Source organism: Rattus norvegicus, chromosome 14 (assembly GCF_036323735.1).
Source record: "Rattus norvegicus strain BN/NHsdMcwi chromosome 14, GRCr8, whole genome shotgun sequence".
Lineage (NCBI taxonomy): Eukaryota > Metazoa > Chordata > Mammalia > Rodentia > Muridae > Rattus > Rattus norvegicus.
Window position 1 is genome coordinate 2,133,389 of NC_086032.1, and position 24,828 is coordinate 2,158,216.

The 24,828-nt window shown below is 41.6% G+C and overlaps 1 protein-coding gene across 12 annotated transcripts in view; it reads left to right on the plus strand.

Moving 5' to 3' along the window:
* Evi5 (ecotropic viral integration site 5) overlaps positions 1-24,828 on the plus strand; it is a 146,070-nt gene that overhangs the window by 112,865 nt on the left and 8,377 nt on the right. For 11 of the 12 annotated variants that reach the window (XM_006250525.5, NM_001271410.1, XM_006250523.4 and 8 more), the window contains one exon: positions 6,014-6,109. The exons of the other annotated variant lie outside the window; for it this stretch is intronic. In XM_006250525.5, the coding sequence (XP_006250587.1) occupies positions 6,014-6,109 (96 nt within the window). The remainder of the gene's footprint in view (positions 1-6,013; positions 6,110-24,828) is intronic. 12 annotated transcript variants of the gene reach the window in all.

Consider the following 24,828-nt stretch of genomic DNA (forward strand, 5'->3'; position numbering starts at 1 on the left):
GAATGACTTACCAGTATAAGTAAGACATCAAGAGTGGAGTGGGCTGCAGCAGTCTCTGATGAGACCCTAGTTGCTGCTAACCATGACTCTACTCTGCATACAATGGAGTCTCCCTCATCCACAGTCACATGCATTTAGAAGTAGAACTCTCCTCCTGTCACAGTATGGCAGTGTTCAGAGTGGTTAATTTGGAGCATTTTGGGTTTCGGGTTATATTTTTAGGGCGACTTAGCCGGTATGACAAATAAACTGCATAAAATAAGAAGTTAACTCCTTAGTGTGTGGAGGTTGCTGCTTAAAACATAGAACATAGGTTCTGAAGCTTGCACTCAGGTCCCTGTGCATGCAGGCACTCAGCCCTAAGTGGCACACCGAGCCCCGAATCCAATTTTAGAGCAGGCTGTCTCTGCAATATTTGAAGAAGAGTCTGTGGTCTTCACCTGTTCCCATTATGCAGTGTGAGTGGGACTGGCATTATATCCTAACCCAGTCGGCTGGCAGAAAGAGTCTACACCAGACAGGCCCATCACAGAGAGAGTCCAGACCAGACAAGTTCATCACTTGTAGTTTGCAGTGATTGCTCAAAGAGTCTGACTTTTCAAATTTTTTGATGGAAGTTTTAGACTGTATTTTCCTACTCTGGGCATTTGATACAGGTTGGATTTCAGTAATCTGAAAATCTAAAATAAACTTTTTTTAAAGCAGGCAATGTGTGACAAATGGAAAATTCTATACATAACCTACAAATCTCTGCATTAAAAATCCATTAAAAAAGTATTTTCAGTGTATGTGAATAAAGAGTGTGAAAAGTGTTTGTGAGCTGGATGTGGTGGTTTACTCTGTAATCTTAGCACTTAGGATACTGGGGCAGGGGATCATAAGCTCAAAGCCTGAGCTTTAAGTCTAGTCTGCATAATTTAGCAAGAACCATCTCAAAATGAAAAACAAAAGTGGAATGGGGACATAGCTCAGTGGGAGAGCACCCTCTCACATGTTAAGGCCATAGGCTTAGAAACAAACCAAAGTACAAACATTTTAAATACATAAATAAATCTCATGATGTTGTGACTTGGGTTTTGTCTCAAAGACTTCGCATTGTGGGTATGCAAATACTTCAAAAACAAATATGGAACACTTCTGGTTACAAAAAGTTTAGAGAAGGTATAGCTTAATCTCTATGACTTGTCATACTAAATTCCCAGGAAAATAGAATTAAAGGAGCATTTATTATTGGAAAGAGATGTTGATTTTTTTAAAACAATTTTTATTGGATTTGTTTAAATTACATTTCCTGGTTTCCTGTCCATAAACACCCTATCCCATCTCCCCTCCCCCTTCTGCTATGAGGGTCCCCCCCCAAACACCAACCCCTTCCTGCCTCCCCGCCCTGACATTCCCCTACATTGCGGGGGCGGGGGTCCAGCCTTGGCAGGACCAAGGGCTTCTCCTCCCATTGGTGTCCAACAAGGCCAGCCTCTGCTACATATGCAGCTGGAGCCATGGGTCTGTTCGTGTGTAGTCTTGGATGGTGGTTGAGTCCCTGGGAGCTCTGGTTGGTTGGTATTGTTGTTCTTATGGGGTTGAAGTCCCTTCAGCTCCTTCAGTCTAACTCTCAGTCCAATGGTTGGCTGTGAGCATCCGCTTCCACATTTGTCACACTCTGGCAGAGCCTCTCAGGAGACAGCCATATCAGGCTCCTGTCAGCATGCACTTCTTGGCATCAGCAATATTATCTAGTTTTGGTGGCTGTATGTATATGGGCTGCATCCCCAGGTGAGGCAGGCTCTGAATGGCCAGTCCTCCAGTCTCTGCTCCAAACTTTGTCTCAGTATCTCCTATTATGAATAATTTTGTTCCCCCTTCTAAAGATGTGGATTATTTTTATTTATTTCTGTGCATATGTGCTGGGGAGCTAACCCACGGCTTCTTCCCAGATGAGAGACAACTGTTGTGTCACTGAGTTGTGTTAAACTACCAGCCTTCAAAAGGTAGACACTCCCCCCAACACACACACCCCGCCTTCATGACAGGATTTAATTGGCCCAGGCAGGTCTTACACTACTGATACAATTGTTCCCAACTGCCCAGTGCTAGGATTATAGATATGGGCCACTGTGCTTAGCACAAAAGGTAGATTTTAAATGCAAAGTCAACAAACCATTGGAGGTAGGTATTTCCTCCTGATATAAATGAAGGCTAGTGTGAAGCCTATGTACCTTCCCAGCAGGTGGTGTGAGGGAAGGAGGGACGGACTGTTCTGTGAGAGTGATGTCTTTCCTCTAAGTACTATGCAAAATGTACAGACACAGTGAGAACACTGTAATTAGCACATTTGGTTCTTTTTTTTTTTTTTTCGGAGCTGGGGACCGAACCCAGGGCCTTGTGCTTCCTAGGTAAGCGCTCTACCACTGAGCTAAATCCCCAGCCCCTGTAATTAGCACATTTAAGTCACTGTCTTCATTCTGTGATGTTGCTTATCAGATGTTCATCTCTTCGTTATTCTAGCCTTCTTACTTTTTATGCACTTCTAAGTAAGTTTTATTATTCTTTGCCCCTGAACACTTAGGTGAAGTGATTATCGACGTTTTGGTTAAAAGCTTTATACACAGAATCTTTGGCTTAAGGCTTGATTCAAATCCTGAGGTAGACACTGTCTTGGTAAAGCTAACGGGGAGGGTGTGTATGCCTGTTAGAATCACTACTTTCTACCCTCTCAAGAGTCATTTATGATCCGACAGGAAGTGTGTGTGCAAGAGTCTCCTTGGTGCATACGTGGAGGGTCGATACACTGAGCCCCTTTCTCCACTAATTATTTTTACTTAGTAAACCAGTGAGCTGGCAATCTGTTGTTATCAGCTAGACCAAAAGAAAACCTCAAGAACTCAAGTCTCTGGTAAATTTATTATTGTAGCTGACATTTCCCACTTTCTTATCAGAAACAAACATATGACACTACTTGAAAATAGGAAGCCATAAAAATACTTAGAAAAAAAATCTTAAACATTAGATAATTGAATGAACTGTCTTAGAAGTGCTATGAAGTTAACGTGTAATTCTTAGAATATGTAGGTCTTTAATATATTTTATATTTTGAATATGTATTTTGCTTTTATACTGAAAGAAGTTATTTACTAAAAAGCCTTAAAGTGATATTTAAATGAAAGTCTGTTTGTACAACATTAAAAATCAAGAATTTGTACAGGGTCATTTTTATTTGTCATTAAATGGTATTTAGGGAATTTCTGACTGTTTCCCCTTTTAAATATCATTGATCTCTCCTTAAGTGGAACATTGTCTGTACATGCTCAGTCTTTTGATAGGTGTGTCTGTAAGAACACTGGGGTGCTGCAGGTAGGTGAGAAATATTCTAAGATAAAAATGGAGCTGATTAATTATTTTTTCCTCAGGTGACCCTGCATGCACTAACAGTTGTTACTCATGTTCCACGTATCTTTAAATGTAAATATTTTATCTACCGTATACATTTGACTTAATTGAATATAGCATGTTTTTCTTGGAAATCTCTTTTGTCCAGAAAATACAAGTTCAAGGAACATGCTTTTGTTTTTTTGTTTGTTTGTTCATTTGCTTGTTGGTTGGTTTTTGTTGTTCTTTTGTTATTGTTTGGTTTCCTGGTGCTGAGGATTGAACCTAGGACCTCACGTGTGCTAGGCACCACTGAGGTTTGTCTTTAACCATTGCTTTTTTGTTCATTTTGTTTGGGGGTTTTGTTGGTTTTGGAGAGGGAGTTAATACACATTTTGGATATCTTTTTTTTTTCATTAAAATCCTTCTATCTCTTTAATTTAAAACTTTGTTTTAGATTTGTTTATTTTTATTTTATGAGTGTTTTGCCTCAGTGTATGTGTAGACCACATGTTTGCATGCTGCCTGTGGATATCAAAGAGGGCATCAGATCCCAGGAGCTGGAGTCACAGATGGTTGTAAGCCACCATGTGTGTGTTAAGAATTGAACCCCAGTCCTCCGCAAGAAAAAAAGCCTTACCCACTGAGCCATCCCTCCAGGCCTCCATCTCTTTCATTGGACAGTTTTCAGGTGTCTCCATTTTCATTAGTGTTCCCTTTCCTTCAAAAAACATCAACTGCTCTAGCAAGCTTATTTTTAGCCAAACACACCTTTGGATGGAACATCTTTGGACTCAGTTGTTTTAAACAGGCTGACTGATCCCTGTATTGCCCTGTATTGCCCGAATAGTTTCTCCGTTGCAAGTGTCCCCACAGAAGAGCGTGAATATAAATTAGAGTTGCTGCTCCTTCCCCATCTTCTCAAACCTGAGGTCTTTCTGTGGTTTTTGCCTTCATCCTCACAGTCTAAAAGTTTATCTTTGGCTAATCATCTTATTTGTGTTGAATTTGATATCAGCTTATATCTTCCCACTGAGTTTACATCTTATTTAATTGAGACTATACTATGGCAGGATATGAAGATTTGAGGATTGCTGAAGACATCTGATAAGTGACTGTTACTAAATTAGTCTCCCGTGGATGGACAGGGGCTTACTCCAGAGCAGTGATGTCATTTCTTCCTGTCAGTGAGCACCCTCAGTCCTGGCAGCCTGTTCGCAGTGCAGTTTTCCTTCTGCCCGCTGGCTCCCTTTTACTGCAGACTTTTCCTGCATTGAAGAGGCAGCAGTGTGAGGTGGAGTTGGTGTAGAGCCAAGCAGACCGTAGGGGAAGGGAGCCATGGGCTATGGAGCCATGGGCTATGCTGAAGTTTCTCTTACTTTACTGCCCCTGTTCTGTGCCTTTGAAATACTTAAATGAAACAGGATGGCTGTCCACTGTTGAAAGTAAGTCTGTCCTCTTTTGGTCTTAGGAGTGATTTAGTTATTAGAGCAGTCACCTCTAGCTAACAGCTTCTAAACATTTAAAGCATCAATACATAGTTTCCTAATTTTAAACATTTTGGAATATTTTAAAACTGTTTTCACTCTTTAAGGAGCCCGTTATCTAGAGAGTTCACTTTTCATGGTATAAGAAAACTGGCCAGTCTTGGTGGCACATAGCTTTAGTCTCAGCTCTGGGGACACAGGAACAGGCAGATCTTGAGTTTGAGGCTAGCCTCTTCTGTATAGTAAACTCCAGGCTGGGGGATCTCCAGTGAGGAGAAGGGAAAAGGCAGCTCCTCCCCTTGCCATGGAAAAGGACTCCACATCTACCCAACAACTGTGAGGACCAGAAGCCCCTTTTAAAGACTTGGTTTACTTGTTTGTAGGTTTCAGTTATTTGTGTGCATGTGGCTCTGTGGGGCATGCACATGTGAGTGCAGTAGCCTGAAGAGTCCAGAGGAGAGCATCTGCTATGCCAGATCCCCTGGGGCTGACCTTGCAGGCTGCTGTTGACAAGGATGCTGGGGATTGAACTCTGCGTCCTTTTCAAGAGCAGTGCATGCTCAGAACTGCTGAGCCCTCTCTCCAGCCCTGCAGTGTCTTAAAATCAGCTACACGAGGATTCCCAGGACACATTCTGAGCAAGTTCAGCAGGAGCATCAGTTAATTATCCCTTTCTAGAATTGGAGAACTTTTTGTTTCTTCAAAATACTTCAGGTTTAACTTGAACTCCAGTTGAGAGTTCTTGACTAGGCACTGCCTGAGACAATAATTACATACATGGCCTTGAAATTTGAGGGTAACTTTGCCATCAGAGGATTTGTTGGATAATTAATTTTAAGACTTTCTCAAGGGTTATTTTATAAGGTGTGTGGTTTGTCAACACGCATTAGTCATGTTTTAGAAACACTCAGTTTTATTCATTTTGAATTCTTTTCCAATAACAGAAGGAATTTGTTCAGAATTAAGCTAACTAAACTGCTGCCCTAGGTCTTGAATTTTTTTTTTTTTTTTTTTTTTTGGAGCTGGGGACCGAACCCAGGGCCTTGCGCTTGCTAGGCAAGCGCTCTACCACTGAGCTAAATCCCCAACCCCTTGAAATATTTTAGTTCATGATGGAAAACCTGTCCACTGATTTGGTTTTGTTGTATTGTCCCAAACAGAAAGAAGAGGGTAAGCTCCAAGGACAACTTAACAGGTCTGACTCTAAGCAGTACATTCGGGAGCTGAAGGACCAGATAGCAGAGCTGACTCACGAGGTGAGTGAGCGATGATAAGTGCTGGTCTTCACATATTCCTTCCTTCCTTCCTTCCTCTGTTGGTGTGACGCGTTATTACTGACCTTTTCATGCCAAGTGTTTCTGTGAATTCATGATTATCAGTAAGAGCACCTCAGAAGATTGCCTTTATAACCAAAGATTTTTGTGCCCAAATATTAAAGTTTGTCTTCCTTAAACTTTTAGCAATAACTTAAAACGGTCAATCCCTGACCTGTGTCTTATTTTTTATTGTGAGTGACCTGAAAACACCTGGTGGTTTCCCGAGCCTTAAATATACTTTGGTTATATTAAACTTTTCCTTACACCTAACTGACTAGATTTGTGGTGCTACCGTTGTGGGAGGTGTCTTTCCCCTCTGGCCTCCTTTCCCCTCACGGTGTTCTTACTGAGATTGCAAAAAAGGATACTTGCCTAATATCAGTTAAACAGATTTCTCAGTGTTTGGATGCTTGTTAAGCTGGCACCTAGAATCTCTGGCATTCAGCCAGTGAAATTGTCAGAATTTGACTAACTCTTAGGCTGATTTAAATTACTTAAACTAATCTCTGGTGACGGAGAACCTGTTTGCTGGTGTAGCTTAGGTCACTTCCTAGCCTTCATTATTGTCTCATGATACATATCAGCAATGCAGGTGAAACCGCGTCTCTTACTTTGAATCTTAGTAAAGGAATGTTTATTCACAGTAATGACATTTGAAAGGATAGCATAAACTTGATTTGCTGTAAAGAATGAAGAAGAAAGGAAACTCCTTGGCCACTAGATGAATTCAAACCTCAAAGGAACAAGTGTGGATATTGCCCTTTCATAGCCTGACACCCTTCAGCTGAAGGCTGAGTGTGGGTGAGATAACTTCCTGCAGGGAGTTAGTCTAAGAGCGAAGAGGAAACAAAACTTAAACCAACTGGACAGATTCTCATGTGGGCCACTTCAGCTTTCTCTGAATAGGAACATTTTTATCAATATTAGCATAGTTAATATTTATGATAGCATCAATATTAGTATCAATTATATATTAGAATTATTATAAATAATTGGTATTATAATAACATTAGTATTAGTATCCATGGAAACATTTGGGGGCAGATCCTATGTATAATCTTTACCTATTAGTATGTATTAAACAAACAGCTTGTGTTTCATCTCTGCATGTGGAATTCTATAAATCCTCCCCAGGGAACTTCTCCTTGTGTCAGAGAATGTTTTTAAGAAATTCTGAAATAAAGCAATTTCTCATAAAGTGTAAGAAAACTAATATTGTTGGATTAAAAATTAGGTAAATTGATTGTATTTCTAATACTAACTCTAATTAATCAATATGCATTAATTTTGATTGTCACATGCATTATCTTTAAAAAAACAGAAAAGTTTTTATCAAGACAGACAGGAAATTATTCACATGAGATTTAGCTTTAATGCATCGATTGGTTGATTGATTAATTGATCGATCAATCTGTTTTGGGAGGCAGAATCTTGCTTTGCCATCTAGATTGATTTCAGTCTTTCAATCCTTTTGCCTCAGCCTCTGGACACTGGAATGATAGGTGTGCACCACTCGCTAATTATGTATGAGTGTGTGAGGTGTTGTATGTCTGTAGATTAGTGACTTTGAAAGCAGTTTCTTATATAAACTTGAAAACTAATCTTCAGAGTACAATGTCCTGTTAAAGAGCTAAATCCAAATTAAAGACTTTAAATTTGTGATGAGATACAGTTCAGCATAGCCAAAATCCTGGGCTTAAGAAGGCTCCTGATAGACATCATGGGCCGTGGAAAATTCACAGTACAGCTGGGACCACACACAGGCTCTGAACTGAACCTGAGAACATGGTAGGAGCTCAGTGGAGGCTGAACCTCACTAAAGAGTTAATGATGGGGTCTTTAGAAGGGAGGGTAGACCAAGTAAAAGGATTCTGCTAAGCCTTTTAAACTAGAAAGTCTGTAGGGCACAGAATGAAGAAATTTCAGCTAGTCAGTTTGAGATGCTTTTTCATTGTGTTTCCAAGTAGATTAATTCATTTGCCTGTTTTAGTTTATCACAAAACAGGTTAAACAGCAGTGAAGTTTGAACCAAGATACTGGTTGAATAGTCAGACTGCCTGACAGAATGAAGAAATGGCTCAGTGATTAAGAGCATCTGCTGCTCTTTGTAGAAGACCTGAGTTTCAGAGGCTCACAACTGACTGTAATTCTAGCTCCAGAGCTCCATGTCCTCATCTGGCTTCTAAATACCTGCACACATGCATTTGTGTGCACATGTAATACACAGATAGATGCACATGTATAAAGTAAACGTTTAAAAACAGGAGTAGACTTACCAAAGAAAGGACTGCTGTAGAGGTCAGAGCGATGGCTCAGTGGTTAAGAGCACTCACTGCTCTTGTAGAGGACTTAGGTTCAGTTTCCAGCACCCATGTCAGACAACTTGCAACTGGCAGCTTCAGTTCACACTCACACATACATGATGTACATAAACTCATCACAGGCACACATACTTACTCATGAATACTATGTAAAAATTTTTAAAATTAATGCTATAATTACCATTGTCCAGTTCCGTTATTTTCTGAGGGGATTAAATACTGAGCCACTTTTACATTCTATTTGCATTCTTTGGTATAGCAGTTCACAGTTTAAAAAAGATAGCCAAAGTCAACCTGACCTTGGTAACATTTGTATGCTAGAATTTGCTAAACCTTTAGCTTTCAATATGAAATTTTTATTTTTATTTTTTTTTGGTTCTTTTTTTCGGAGCTGGGGACCGAACCCAGGGCCTTGCGCTTCCTAGGTAAGCGCTCTACCACTGAGCTAAATCCCCAGCCCCGAAATTTTTATTTAAATACTAATACTGTAGTTGATCATGTAACTGCTAACAGTTTGTTAGCTGGTCTTGTACTTACTGAAGGTACATCTCCAGAGAAACTTGGCACATTTGTCTCCCTCTGCACATACAGCACTATACCTGTGCTAACTGTGACCCTGTCCATTGTCAGCTGGATGAAGAAGGTTGCTTTTATGAATGGTAGATTGATGGTCTGTGGAGCAGTGGTGGATACATTGATGGTCTGTGGAGCAGTGGTGGATACATTGATGGTCTGTGGAGCAGTGGTAGATACATTGATGGTCTGTGGAGCAGTGGTGGATACATTGATGGTCTGTGGAGCAGTGGTAGATACATTGATGGTCTGTGGAGCAGTGTTGGATACATTGATGGTCTGTGGAGCAGTGGTGGTTTTGTTTATTGAGTACTGTGTCAGGTGGCTGATCTTGGACAAAGCACTCTTCATTGTGGGACCATTCTCAGCTGAGTGGACATGAAAACTAAGACAAAGCAGTGTTACATTATGTTCCCAAGTGTTGTACAAGCAGCTGGGTTGACCCAGCATTAAATTTGGTTCACTTGCTCTCCCTGTGCTGCTATACAGACATTAGCACTGATACCTGGATTCTTAGGAGTAGCCATTAGCATGGCAACTATGACATTTCTCCCTGGAGCATGTTGCAGATGGCCAAAAGAGACAGGTTTTTCTTTTTTTAAGTTAGACCACCATATGTCCAGAATCTTTTGTTTGTACAAACTTAGTAGGCAGTTATAAATTTGAGTGAATAAAGGAGATCTATAAATGACATTTGCTGATATTTGCTTAGAAAATGTGTTAAATATTCATTTTAAAATTCTGATATTTATATACATCTGAGCCAGAGATATGATTAAATATCCACCAAAACTTTTTAATGCCCACAAAATGCTTATTATAATTTTAAAAGGCCATTCATTTTGTTACTTAAGTGGGAATTTTAAAATTAAAAACTCCTCAGGTTATAGAACTTTCCATTTTATAGAACTTGCAGAACCTCCTGCTGGTGCCAGCCTGGAGACCAGTGCTTTAGTACATGCACTTCCGGGGAACACAGATGACCCAAGCTATAACAGCACTTAAAGCCAAGAGTTAAGATTCATGTGTGTTTAGGCTGATCTGTTTTTAAAATTTATGTAGCATTTCATTATGTTTCATTAGATATGTGAAGAAGTTAAGGCCCAAGAATTAAGGGACTTTTAATAACATAACAGTTGGTATCTGAGACCAAATTAATGTCCCTGCAAAAGACTTGATCTATAGCATCTGTTCCCTTCTATAAACCTGAGGATATGTGTGGCTGGACATGCTATTAGCATACAAAAGTTCACTGAATTAAAGTGAGTCACTTTCCTCAGAACACGTTATCCAGTGAGGGGAAATCTAGTCTCACCTTCTGTTCTTTCCCTTTCTTTCTTTTACAGATTTTGGATTTTCATTTCATCCAAAACAGGGAAATTGTTTAACTGACCTTGCAGATGCCTCAGTTTCCAGTGGGGTTTCATAAAATCTTAAAGAGAAGGTGAATTGCTAGACAAAAGCAACTGATGTTTTCTAGCCAAATTTGATATTTCTAGAAATAAATAGATGAAAATAGTGACCATAATTCATCTATACCCGTATTTAACAAATAAAAGTGTGGCTATAGATGAGTTAGACAGTTTAGTTTACCTGTTGAGTCTATTCTGTAAGAAGAAGTCATAGTTTAACTGGTGGCCAAATTTCCAAATGTTCTATTTATTTTTCTCATTTACAAGGCTGTATGTCTTTCTGCTCATTCCCTGACTCAGAAAGAATATAATTTACCACATTCAGGGTAAAACTTCAGTTCTCCATGAGCTGCCTTGCTGTAACCATTTCCCAGGCTTATGTTCTATTGTCTGGAGAAAGGTGTGCCCAGTCACATGTGTTTGTGTGTCTCATTTGTGCTGTAGGTTACAGGTTCTCTTAACTTGTTAATAAATTATGTGCATCTGTGATCTAATTAGAGACGAGATTATTCATAAGAATTTAAAAAATAAGTCTGGTGGGAGGTGCTAAGATGGTTAAAAACCACTTGAAGGAGAAATTCAAAATCAAAAAATGAGGAAAGGTGCTAGAACTTAGGAAAGCAGGAAGATCTCTTGGAAATACCCACATTTGCTAAGGATTTCTAGGACAGATCTGCAGAGATGACTCAGGGGTTAAGAACACTGGCTGTTCTTTCCGAGGACCCAGATTCAAGTCCCAACTCCCACATGTTGGCTCACAACCACCTGTAACTTCAGGCTCAAGGGATTGGAACCTCTTCAGACCTTTGAGGGCACCTGTTATGCACATGGTGCAGATACACACATGCATATACAGTAATAAGGTAATCTAACAGCAGCTAAGGAGATCTCTAGGGTGAGATCTGAGCAAGTGGCTGCTTCAGAACAAGCCACGCCAGTCACCGCAGGGTGAGTGACTCTGTATGTGGAGCCGAGTGGGGCTGAGGAAGGGGAGGCCACAGACCCTACTTCATGCCTGTCCTTGGCTGTTTTAGTCCCTGTGAGTCTCAGAGTCAACCTAAGTGGAAATCAGCAGCGAGGAGAGTCTTGGTCAGCTCTTTAAGTCTGCTTACTCTTGAGGCAGACACTGTGACACTGTGATAGGAGCTCATGACTGTAACCTTTTTTTTTGTTTTGTTTTGTTTTTTGTTTTTTGTTTGTTTGTTTTTTGTTTTTGTTTTTGTTTTTTTTTTTTTTTTTTGAGTTCACATTGTCCTGTATTTGCCAATGGGAATTCTCTCAAGCTGGTTCCAGTATTGGGTCTTCCTCTGCCCCTGGATGCACATCCCCCTCCCCATGACCATCATTAGTTTGTCGTTCTGAGTTTGTGAGCATCTAAATAGTAGTTTACATTACATGGGAATATTTATACTACAGTGTATACCAAAGTTTAGTAGTGCTGACCAGTAAATGTCCTAAGGAATGGTTCTAAAAAGTATCAGTGACAGAACTGCAGTGTAAGACAGTGTGATGACTTATAAAAACAGAGCTCAGGAGACTGAGGCAATGGAGTTCCTGGGAGTCTGAGGCTAGCCTGGATTACAGAATAAAATCCTGTCTCCAGAGGGGAGGGAGAAGATAGAAAAGAGACAACTGAAGCATGTCATTAGAAAGTGGATAGTTGCAACCTTTAGTTGTAATCCTAGCAGTTGAGACTCAGGTAGGATTACAGAAAGTACTAGGCCAGCACAGGCTACAGAGCCAACTTGTCTCAACAAACAAATGAACAAACAGAAGACCACGTAGGTTATGAAAAATAAAATGTGCGTGGCAGCCCATATTTTTGTAGAAAATATAAGAAACTGTCAGACAAGAAACTTACCATGAATTCTGTGGTTCTCTCTAACAGTTGTTAGCAGATGGAGTGGGGGTGAGAGGAAGCCCACAGCATTTCTGAGAAGACCATGCAGTGGCCGGCTCTTACATAGTCCATAGGAACAGTGAGGCATTAGTGTCTGAGAGCATGTCAGTTACTTGTGCACTCTCCCTGATTACAGAGCCAACATCTACAGTGACCTTTGCAGAACTCGTACTTAAGGCTCATTCAGCTTGGTAAGGAATAGTAAAACTCACCCACATGCAAACCCAGTCTTCCTCAGCTGCTCCAGTTCTGCATGAAAATCATGTTCTGATACTGTCTGATATTTAAAGGCTGAGTATTCCTGTTCTTTGTCTAACGTCTGCTTTTTCCCTTTGACTGTTAGGGCAGTTCTTCCAGATACATTGTTAAAGCCGAGAGAAGGAAGATACTTGATGCTCATGTAGATTATTTGGTTTATTTGGTTTTTAACAACAGTTCAGAATGTCTGTCTGTCAGTTGGTTGGTCTGTCTGTCTATGTGCATGTGGGGGGGGGGGTTGTCTTAGTTTAGTTTTTGTTCCAGGTTGTGCGTGACTTTGTTCTCCATCACGCTAGAGATGATTAGAGGACTCACTGTGGACTTAGAGTCAGGAGGCCTGTGTTTTAGGTCCGTCCTTGGCACTGATCCTGTGACCTTAAAATGCCAGTTCATTTTATGTATCCATCCAGTTAGTGAACATTTGAACAGCGTTCAGTTCCCAGGTTTGCCTTAGATACTGCCTCCATGTATGATCCTGAAGCAATTATAGTAAATGGTTCTTAAGGTCCTTCTCATCCTAGACTGGGCTGTGTGAGAGCCATGGAACAGGAAATTGGAGGTGGGAGGAAAGCAGCCAACATGACTGTGCTATGGTACAAGCACATGGAAGCCTGACCAGAAGCATGTCAGGAACTCCCCAGTGTGGGCTGCTGAGGTGACTTAATATTGGGGACACGTGCTTCTGAAGCTGGAGGACCTGAGTTTGGAACCCAACACCCATGTTAAGGAAAAACAAGACAAGACGGGTGGTTATGTGTTCTGAGGGTGGAGGAGACAGGTGTGTTTCTGTTGCTTGTTGGCCTCTAGCCAACCTCCAGGTTCAGAGAGAAATCGTCAAAGGAATAAGGTAGAGGTGACAAAGCAGGACACTGATGTCCTCCTCTGTCCTCTTTGCACACATGGTACCCCATACCCCATACACACAGTCCCCAGCTCTGGGGCTGCCTATGCTGTGTAGTAGAGGAGGAGGAGACAGGAGCCAGGGAAAGGACAGCACAGTATGTTTCAGGTAGAGAGGCACGTGTGGGAGAACATTGTTAGGGCAAGCACTCCCAGAAGCAACCAGGGAGGAGTACAGAAGTCGTCGAGAGATCACAGTGAGGCCCTGAGGCCAGGCCAGGACAACACAGCTCCCTTGTTTTTCATTTAGATCAAGAGTGTTAGACCAGGCTGGCCTTGAATTTAGGGAGGCCTGCCTGCCTCTGCTGTTCCAGTACCAAGATTAAGGGCATGCATTTCCACCCCTAGCAACTTAAGTTTATGTTACTTTTTAAAAACTAAATAATACAGTGCTAGCTTTTTTTTTTTTTTTCAAAATTAGGAACATTTGCCAAGTATCAGTTAAAGGAGCTTTGGTAAAAAATGAACTCCTGGCTCTCAGATTTACTAAAGTACAAAGTTTTAAACTGTGGCTAGAGGTTTTTAAAGCAGTGAATCATGTGCTTTTCATAAACAGTATCTCACAGATGCAGTTGGACATGAGATAATCAGATTTTTTCTCCCCACAAACAGAACAGCTGGAAATGTCTACCAGTGTACGTGTCACACACTGCGCTGCTCTGCTGCCTGTCTGATTTAAGTTGTGGTCAGTGCGAGGAACCTGTGAGGTGATAAGATAGCATTCATGAGGTCATGTGGTTTGCAAGTGCCCAATCTTCACTGAGCAGCCTGCACGTCGTCCTTGCAGGACAGAGGAGTAGGATGCTGACCTAACCGAGGGGGTTGTGCTCCCTGGCATGGGGGAGGGGTGCTACATGTTTGAAAGTTGTGTTATTCGGAGCCACAGCTCCTGAAAGTGAGGGAGAGCTGCAAGTCACTCAGGAGGCCTCCTTCACACTTCACTGCTCAGCCCAGAGCCCTTGGCTTTCCTTGCAGCTTGCTTTTCTGTTTCAAATGAAGCTGAAGGAGGTAGCCATCATTTATTTTCCCTTTGAATAGTTTTTCATTAATTAATTTATTTATTTACTTTACATCCCAAATCATTTTTTATTGAGGGAAAAGCTGCGTGTAGAAGGTTTACATTACCTTTTTCTATCAGTTAGAAATTACCTTCCAAGTATACAATTACTTATTTTCAGCCTGTCATTATCTCTATTTGAATCATACACACAAAGGATAATTTTATCCAGATAGTTGTGTGATTGGCTTTCCCCACACAGAGCTCACGTTCTGTGGGCCTTTGTTGTGTTCACAGGGTCCTCACAGTTGTAGGACTCTTGGCAATCTAGGAAGAAATGCTGTAACCATCAGCAGTCACTCCTCATTACCTCCAGATTTCTTTCCTCACCCTAGGCCACCAATGGCCCTCTTTCCATGTGTGTAGAGGTTCCATGATACTGCACATGTCATGTAAATTGAAATATGTAATATTTGGTCTTCTGTGTCCTTCCATGTAGCATAATGTCTTCAAGAGTTATCCATATGGTGCTCAATGTCTATACTTCATTCTTTTATATTGCCTAATATTAAAAAATGAGTATACCACATTTTATCCCTTGACTAGTTGATAGACATTGGGTTATTCTTCTGTCATGAATAATACTTGTCTTTAGTTTTATTGCTGTGGACAGACATCATAGCCAAGGCAAGTCTTATAAAAGACAACATTTAATTGGGGCTGGCTTACAGGTTCAGAGGTTCAGTCCATTATCATCAAAGCAGGAGCATGGCAGCATCTAGGCAGGCATGGTGCAGGAGGAACTGAGTTCTACATCTTCATCCAAAGGAAGCCAGGAACCGACTGAGCATCCCTCAGGCAGCTAGGAGGAGGGTCTCCAAGCCCACCTCACACTTTTTCCAGCAAGGCCTCACCTCCTAATAGTGCCACTCCCTGGGCTGCCAAGCATATGCAAAGCATCACAATGTTACCATGATTGTCACATACAAACTAATGTATGAACCTGTTTGCGTTTCAGTATATAAGTAGACTTGTTGGCTTGTAAGTCAACTCCATGTTCACCAGCCGAGGAAATACCACACTGTTTTTCAAAACTCGTAACAATTTCCCTTCTACCAGGTGTGTGTGATGCTTCTGATCTCTAGCTAGCACTGTCTTTGGGGTGACAGCCATCTAGTAAATATGAGCACTGTAGTCTCCTTTGTAGCCCAGGCTAGCCTCTGTCTAACTAACAACTCTCCCTTGGTCAGTCTCTCAGGTATACTAGGGTTTATGTGGTTTTTATGGGCATTCTTTACACGGCTTAAGGAAGTGGAATATCTTGGAATAGCCCAGTTGGCCATTTATATCTTTAGGGAAATGTCTGTTTAGGTTTGTTTGTTCATTTGTTTGTATTTTGAAACCATCCTTGGTTTTTATTTATTTGTTTGAAAATTGAGTTTTCAGAGTTTTTTTCTGCTTCAAGTATACTTCTGTTGCCAGATATATGATTTCTGGTTTTTAGATATATTTTTCAGCATGTTTGTTAAAGTGGAGCAACTTACCCTATCACTAGAGTGGTTTTCAGCCTGTCTTCCACAGAGTACATCCAGTACCTGACTTTCTAGATTGAACCATGATTTTTGACCGGAAAAGAAAATAGAGCTTACCTTAAAGATTTATTCTTAGGTATGACACCATAAACAAGGCAGTAAAGAACAGGCGAGCTCTCAACTCTAATGCTTCAAAGGCATCAAGAAAATCAGAAGACAAGCTTGCAAATAGAAGACGAATATTGAAGCATCTTGGGATAGGGGTGCTCTGTGGGTGCAGTGCCCGTTGAGTTCAGATCCCTACCACCCATGCAAAAAGCCCAGCATGGTGATATAATCCCAGCACAGAGGGAGGGCGACAGGAGCATTCTAGGACTCACTGGCCAGTTTGGTAAGCTACAGCTAAGTAAAGGCTCATCCTAAAAAGAAAATGGAAATAGAACAACAGAGGAAGAGACTGGGCTCTGACTTTCACATGCACACCCTGCGTGTGCCTGTATACACCCCATACACATGCGCAGGCAGGCAGGCAGGGAGGGAAGCAGGCAGGCAGCAGGCAGCAGGCAGCAGGCAGGCAGCAGGCAGGCAGCAGGCAGCAGGCAGCAGGCAGGCATATAAACGTGTGTAATAAGATATACAGAGCTTTCAGTCTCAGTGTACAAAGATGAATAATTAATTTGTTAAGCAGGTAAAGAGTCTCAGTGGGCAGTGGTGGGCGCACACCTTTGACATTGCCAGCACTCAGGAGTCAGGTGGATCTCTCTGAGTCTGAGATCAGCCTGGTCTACACAGTGAGTTCTAGAACAGCCAGAGCGACACAGAGAAACCCTGTCTTGACCCCTACCCTAAACCCCCAAGCCTCAAGAGAGTATTTCCTAATATCATCTACAAATGGCCAATAACCATAAGAAAAAAGTTCAGCACCATTAACCATCAAGGAAATGCAAATCAAACCTACAGGAAGTTTCTACTTCAGGAACATATAAGTGTATACTTAAAATTGACAGAGATGTGGAGAAATCTGAACTCTGTACATGGCAAGTGGGAAAAGAAAATGGCACAGATACAGAAGACAGTGTTTCATTTTCTCAAATGGCAAAGCATACTTTCCATCTCACCTGGAAGTTCCTCTCCTGTCTTTATCCCCAAGAAAAGTGAAATATCTACACTGAAACGTGTACATGAATATTTGTTGCTGTAAAATTATAAAAAAATAAAATGCTGTCTTTTACCCCGCACTACATCCGGCACCGCAGTGCCCCAAGATACCTGTTAGATGTCTTCATCTCAGTCAGCGAAGCCTCTCACCCGCTCTGCTCCATCCCTTATCACACTGCGGATGGCTACTCTCTGAGCCTGGCAACAATCTCTCTACCTGTCTAGTCCCCAGGACAGCTTGCCACCATGCCAGACATATACATCCCAACTCTGTGACGACTTACTGTCCAGCCACCACATACTTTCTTGAACTTAAATCGCCACAAGAAAGAACACACAACACAATAACCTCTGATCCAATTGATAAGATATAATTGCCCACCTAGACATACAAAGCCCTGTACACGTCCATCCTATTCATAAGAACCTGTAAATGTGCAGAGAGGAATCTTAACATCACCTCCATGTTCTCCCAGCAGCTTCTCCTCCTCTTCCCGTGCCTGTTTCCTCCTCTTCCCTCAAATTTTTCTCCTACCCACCCTTCCTTCTCGTCCAATGACAGGCCTCATTCTATCTTGTACCTGCCTTCACCCGTATGACATCATCCCACAAATATTCATAACACTGTTATAGTAGCCAGAAAATAAAACTAGTCCAGACATCTGTCTGCTGATGAGTAGAGGTGCGGCATGTCCATACAATGGAAGGGAACTAGGCAACAGAAGAATATAATCTGATGTGTGCTGTAACACAGACTAAGAGTATAAGAATTTAGTCACAGAGGGTCACACACACAGTGATACCACTCACATAAGAAGCACAGAATAGGAAAATCTTCAGAGACAGCCACAGATCAGTGGTTACCTGGAGTTGAGGAGAAGGTGGCTGGCAGGCAGACCATGCATGGCAGCAGAGTATGCTGTGTGTGTGTGTGTGTGTGTGTGTGTGTGTGTGTGTGTGTGTGTGTGTGTGTGTGTGTGTGTTTGGGTGATGACAGAATCCTTAGGTTGCTTGTGGTGATAGTCGTGCAGCTCTATGGCCTTGGTAAAACCTCTTCAAACATGTGGGCTGCTGTGTCTCTGTACCCCTACCTGATTTTTTCCTTCATTTTGAGACAAAGTCTCACTAACCAAGGCTGGTCTCTAACTTAAATTTTCAAGTTCTCATGTGTGCCAGTGCACCTACTGATTCAGTAGCCATCTTTGAAAATTGATGTTCTCTGTCTTTTGAAATTCCCTGAGGTCTATGAATGGAACTTAATTACATTGTTTAAAGGTACTTCGTACACAGTTATTTGTACATCTTTTGAGAATGGATCATATGTCTTGACTGTTCTGGTACCTGAAAGCTTCAGGACGACTACCAGTGACCTACTAAAGAGCCCATGGTACTCAGCAATTAGCAGTTGCTGTGTGTCAGACGCAGACTTTCTGTTAACTTTGTTTACATCCCTCATTCAGTCTTATTTGCAGCTATTTAGGTTGTTAGTGACTGCGCAGACAGTAGAGGACCTGCAACAATCCAGGTGTATAGGTGACTCCCTCGTTGCGTTAGTATGGGCAGATTTTTTGTTCCTCAGTTACCTTGTAGGAATTAGTGGTGGAATTGAAGTCACACCAGAAAGGCACTTCAGTTGATGCCCAGAGCTAATATGCTCCCATCAAGTTAGTAGACCATAAAAGAAGACTGTGTTAAGATGATTATGTAGCTGTAACAGCATGACTTCCTGCTCTATGGCTCCCATAGCTTTCATTACGTCATCCAAGTCACTCCTCAGCATAAATGGAGATCCTTCATAGTTCAGTCCCTGCTTCTCTTGTTTCATCTCTCAAGACCTAGATCCGCCACACACAATCCTTTTAGTTTCTCAACACGTGAAGTGTTCTCAGGCCTCTCTGTCTCTTACCACGACGCCACCTATACCTGAATTTCCCCTCCAACACTTGCTGATTCTTAAAGACCCAGCTGAAGCCTTGGCCTTCAGGCTTCTCTCTTCTTGGCAGTGCTGGGCTCCTCCTGGGGTGTCTTGTGCATTGGTGTGACACCGGACATCAGACGCACACTCTCTTCCTCCTGACACAAGGTATCTGGTGGCAGGAGCCTTACTTGCTTTTTCTCTTCTTCAGCTTGCCGCATCTAGTGCACTGTCTGAGAGCTCCCAGTGGCCTGACTGATAGACTGATGAAGCCCATCATAAAGCTTTAGCAATTCCTGTTAACAGTAATTCAGTCCAGTCAGAAGAGAAAACCTTCATGAGCTCATCTTGCTAACAGTCTGAGTGTTTTTTTAATGCTTCATCTAAAGGTTAAATCAAATGAAATGTTCGTGGTACTTTGATCTAGCCTTAAAAGTTCAGACTGAAACAAGTGTGAAGTGATTTATTTCCTGTGATTGGTCATAAATTTACATAGAACCTCATACCTTATCCCCACTCACCACCTCATCACCACTGGTATTAATTAGACTGCTGTCTAAATATTGCTAATGGTTTCAGTTTTGTCAAGGTCCATCAGCTGCCAGGAAGAAGACATCGGCGATAGTCTCACTTTGCTTGTCCACAGGACTGCATAGAGCTTCCTCTGTGTGACAGAGTCTCTATAGATGGCTCCCCTCCCTTCTGCTCTGGAAACATGTAGACAGGGTCAGTTTCTCCAATTCCAAACTTTCTGCCTTTCACATGTCGGTACACAGCTATTTGCTGCTTCTGCATGTGAATTAACCATTGTGTTTTATACATTTTTACATAGGATCATCAATTTCTTAAATTTTCGGTATTTTTGGTTTTTTGAGGCAGGGTTTCTCTGTGTTGTGTAGCCCTGGCTGTCCTGGAATTAATTCTCTGTAGGCCTCACTGGCCTCAAACTTATGGAATCCACCTGCCTCTGCCTCCTGAGTGCTGAGGTAACAAGCGTGCACCACCACTGCCTGGTTAAACTTTTCAGAGTCCTTAGTGACTGACTGTTTCTTTTTCTATAAGTTACTAGTGTTTCTGTGAGGCAGGCGTCTTACTGTACCTTAGGATTTGGCCTACAGTGATAGATTGAGAAAGCCGGACCAGATGATCACTGTCACTGGGTCCTCTTTGGATTCTCTGGAAATCTTTTGGTTTGGGCGTGTGCTTCTGGTTTTAATCACTGTTGTATTTGTAATAGTTTTTTAAAGACGCCGATAATTAAGAGAAATTTAGAGCCTGGCTGGACGTCATTCTAATTCCTGTGCTTAGGAGATCAGGGTGATCCTCAGCTTGGCAATGATGATAAAGGAAAGAAAATGTAGCATGTAATTACCTATTTTCATTTATTTTAAATTCTCAAATCCAGAAAAACTATTGAAAGTATTCTATAAAGAACCGAACAAACTTGCTGACCAAACATAAGGATGGGTAGGATGTGTAGACCTTAGCAATCCGTGTGACTGTCATGGCTTGCGCCTGCTTTCTTATATGAAGCATGATGTATACTTTATTCTTGGTGTTGAGTGTTGCCTACAGAAATGTTATTCAGCTTAAGAAGACCTGTGCTTCACAGACAGTGGTACACAAAGGCAAATGTGCGGACGGAGCTCTGCAATCTGATATGACTCAACCTTGGAAACTTACTGCAACTGTTGGCAGCTCACATGACTCACTTCGGTAGTTCAGACCTTGTCTAGGAGTGATCAAAGTTCATTTGGTTAGGGGTTTTTTTGGTGTGCGGATGGCTTTTTCCACTTTGTTGTGGATTGATTGTCTTTCAAAATACCCGGTATTCTTTTCCTCAGTTTTGAATCTCAGAATGTGGGACTTGTGTGGACCATGCAATCTCGGCTCACACACAGAGAAACGTTATGCTTGCTTATGTAGTATGTATCACTACCTGTAAAATGCCATAAAATCTGTTTTTATTAATATCTTACTGTGAAATGCTTTGTTTCCATGTCAAAATTAGAAAAATACCATTTGTGTCTCTTTAAAATCAAATAAAAATGAACTCTAACTCTTGATAAGTTAATGATGTTCTAGAATGTGCCTTAAAAACTGCAAACACTGAGAGAAAACAGTTATCTCCTCTGACCCTGTGTGCACTTTGCCCAGGTGACTAGATTTTCTCAGCACAGATTTCTCTGCTACTTAGTAATGGTCTCTATCTAGAAGCTTCAAGACTCTGAAATTAGGTCACTTGTTTGATTCACAAAATAAATTTAGCATACAGAGGCTTAGTTTCTAGAGTAAACGATGGTGAGTTCTACAATACTGACATAGACTTAACTGTATGGAGTCATGTGGAGCTTTGGAATATGCCGTCTCTGCAGTCTTTCTGTTCGGAATGTTAGGGCCAGTCTTACTGTGGAATACTCACAGCTGCTGTTAGCTTTTGGTGTTGAGTTTTCACTGTCATTAGTTAGAAACTCTGCTGCTTCCTGTCAAAGCCTAAACTCATCAGACTACGAACACAACAGCTTCCTGTTTTGTTATTAACTATACAGCATTTTATGCCTTATTCTTTGCTGGTGATAAATCTTACCACCCTCATTTGTTAATTGCTAATTGGTTGGGGTTTCCGTGCTTACAGAAAAAGCCTAAGTTCTGGTCTCTCTGTTATTAGTGCAGGGCTGGGGTTTTACTGTTTTTTAAAGTTGTGGTAAGTGTCTCTCTAGTGTCTTAAGTGTTCTTTGTGTACATTCTTCATGTTCTTACTTCTACTCTGTTTCTTTATGCATAACATGATGAAGTAGTCTACATCAGGTAAGGAACAGTGCCCTTTATCCCCCGTGAGTGTTTCTGTCTGTCTGATTGCTGATGTTTGCATCCAACGTGTAAAAGGGTGGCATGAATGTAGTCAGGACCTGTCCAGAATTCTACCAGCTTTTTAATGTAGTTTGTGTCTTACTGAATCAGAATGCTGAATTACTCAAAACTGATTTTAAAATCATCCCTGTAGTCCAAGGACTAAAGATAAAGATAAAATATATGTTCAGCAACCAATATTCCATGTTTTTCTGGAATGCTCACTTAAATATAAAACTCCAACATCAGACATATCTATAGCTATATTCTCAGCCATGCACAAGGTCCTGGGTTCAGTACCCAATAATATGAATAAATGAAGCTTTTTGTTTTTGGTTGAGATAGGGTTTCACTCTATCACTCAGGCTAGGATTATAGGCCTGTGCCCCTTGCATTAGCTGGTAAGTGGGTGTTGTTTGTTGTTTTATAAAGTGGTTTGCATGTGAGCAGTACTTTTCCTGCTTTTATCACTGTCAAGGATCAACTTGCAAGTCAGTTTTGAAGCCTGTTTGAGTATGTGGGAGTTTTTATATTTCTATTTTACATGGATGACTGTTTGCCTGCGTATATGCATGTACTTTATGCCCTTGCCTTATGCCCATGGAGGCCAAAAGAGGGTGCTGTATCCCCTGAAACAGAAGTCACAGGGGATTGTAAGCCACCATGTGGGTGCTTGAGAACCAAACCCACGACCTCTTCAGGAACAGCAAGTGTTCTTAACCACTGAGCCATCTCTGCAGCCCCCTCTACTTTATTTCTTGAGACAGGGTCTTTAATGGAGCTCCCAAGAACCCTTCTGTCTCCACCCTTTCCTTGTGATAGAGCTATAGGTGCATTCCTTCCACCACGTCAGCTTTTGACTGGTCCTGTGATGTAAGCTGAGCTCTTGCACCTGTGTAGCAAGCACTGACCCATCTCCACAGGCTCCAGGGGTGTGTCTTTAGTAGACACATGACATGCCTGTTGTTGTGGTACCTATATGACTTTCAACAGCTGAGAAGAGGAGGGAGGAAGACCAGTTTACGTCATCCTCAGCTGCAGGCACTAGTCAGTTAATGCACCACCCTGGTAAACCTGAAGGCAAATCATTTTCCAGGCAGTGCCAAGGGTATGAACTCTTACCACCTTTCTGGCTCTTAGCTTAAACATGGAAGTCAAAGTTCTTAAGAATGCTGACCCTTGTACTGGACTTTATGCCTCTTGATACACATCTTAAAGAACTGACCGGGCACCTCTGAGACCTGTGTGCTCAGATGTATTGTGGTTCTTTAAACCGTGTGCATGTGTGCGTGCGTGCATGTGCATGTACGTGTGTATCAGGCAGGGGAGGGTGTAGGATCAAAGTTTCCCAGCAGGAGGATTGTTTAAGAAGATCTTGGTGCATTTCTAAATGAGGCACCACTCAACCGTCAGAAGATGAGGAGGCTAAGAAGCATGGAGATGTACTAGCAGTGAGAAGCAGGCTGTACGGTCGTGTGCGTAACGACCAGTAAGGTTAGACTTCTCTCAAAAGATTTGATGAATGTCAGTGTTTGTCACACGGTTAGAGACCATGGAATTTCTTTGTTTTCTAGCTTGTCTTTGGTTAATATGATATTTATATAATAAGTTTATAATAAAACTAAATAATATTACATAAAATATACATAATATTATAATAAATAATATAGGCAATGTTGGCAGTTACCTGGCAGCATGTCCTCACAAGAATGAAATGCCTGTGAGTATGCATATCTGTAGGTGTACATTGTGAGTATGCATATCTGTAGGTGTGCATTGTAAGTATACGTATCTATAGGTGTGTAGGTGTGAGTATGCATATCTGTACATATGTAGTTGTGAGTATGCATATCTGTAGGCATGTAGTGTAAGTAGGTGCATTGTAAGTATACATATCTGTAGGTGTGTAGGTGTCTGTCCTGTGTTGTTTTTGTCCTGCATCTCTTAGAGGCTAACTTTACATCTCTGGTAGTATTTGACTGTTTTAGTTTTAAGACTGAGGAATAAGCATAGTTCAAGCCAGACAGGTCTCAGCAAGGGCAAGTGGACATAAGCTCTCACCCCAACCAAGAAGCAGCCTAAGATTGACACCCACTTGCAAAGAAAAGTTCCTTGTCTTCACTGGAGTCTCACTGGATATATTGACCACACTTAAGGGTAGCTGCGGGGTTGGGGATTTAGCTCAGTGGTAGAGCGCTTGCCTAGCAAGCGCAAGGCCCTGGGTTTGGTCCCCAGTTCCGAAAAAAAAGAAAAAAAAAAGGGTAGCTGCATGCCTAGCAGCAGAGGTCAACACAGAACGACCGCAGTGCTGTCTTTGTCTCACTCTCTTTGTTTGGGCTGGTTTTGTCTCACTGGTCTTTTGCTTGTTTATTATGGTTTCTGATTTTTGTGTTTTTATAGTGTGTGTGTGTGTGTGTGTGTGTGTGTGTGTGTGTGTGTGTGTGTGTATGTTTGGTGTATGTGTCTGTGTGTGCGTGAGTGGTGTGTGTGTGTGTGGTGTGTATGTTTGGTGTATGTGTCTGTGTGCGCGTGAGTGGTGTGTGTGTGTGGTGTGTGTGGTGTGTATGTTTGGGGTGTGTGTGTGTGTGTGTGTGTGTGTGTGTGTGTGTGTGTGTGTCTTATGCTTTCTCTCTCCTCATTCTGCTCTGCTTTTTGTTTGCCTGTTTTCTAGAGAAAGAAGAGATGGAGCTGGGTGGGTAGGAAGGATCCGAGAGAAGCTGGGGGAGAGGAAACCATGATCAGAAGATATTTTTCAAAAAAATTATTTTCAATTGAAAAAGACTGAGGAATAAAACCAGTAGGAAGTTGAGTTGGCCATGTTGACCTTAATCATCTTTGTAGGA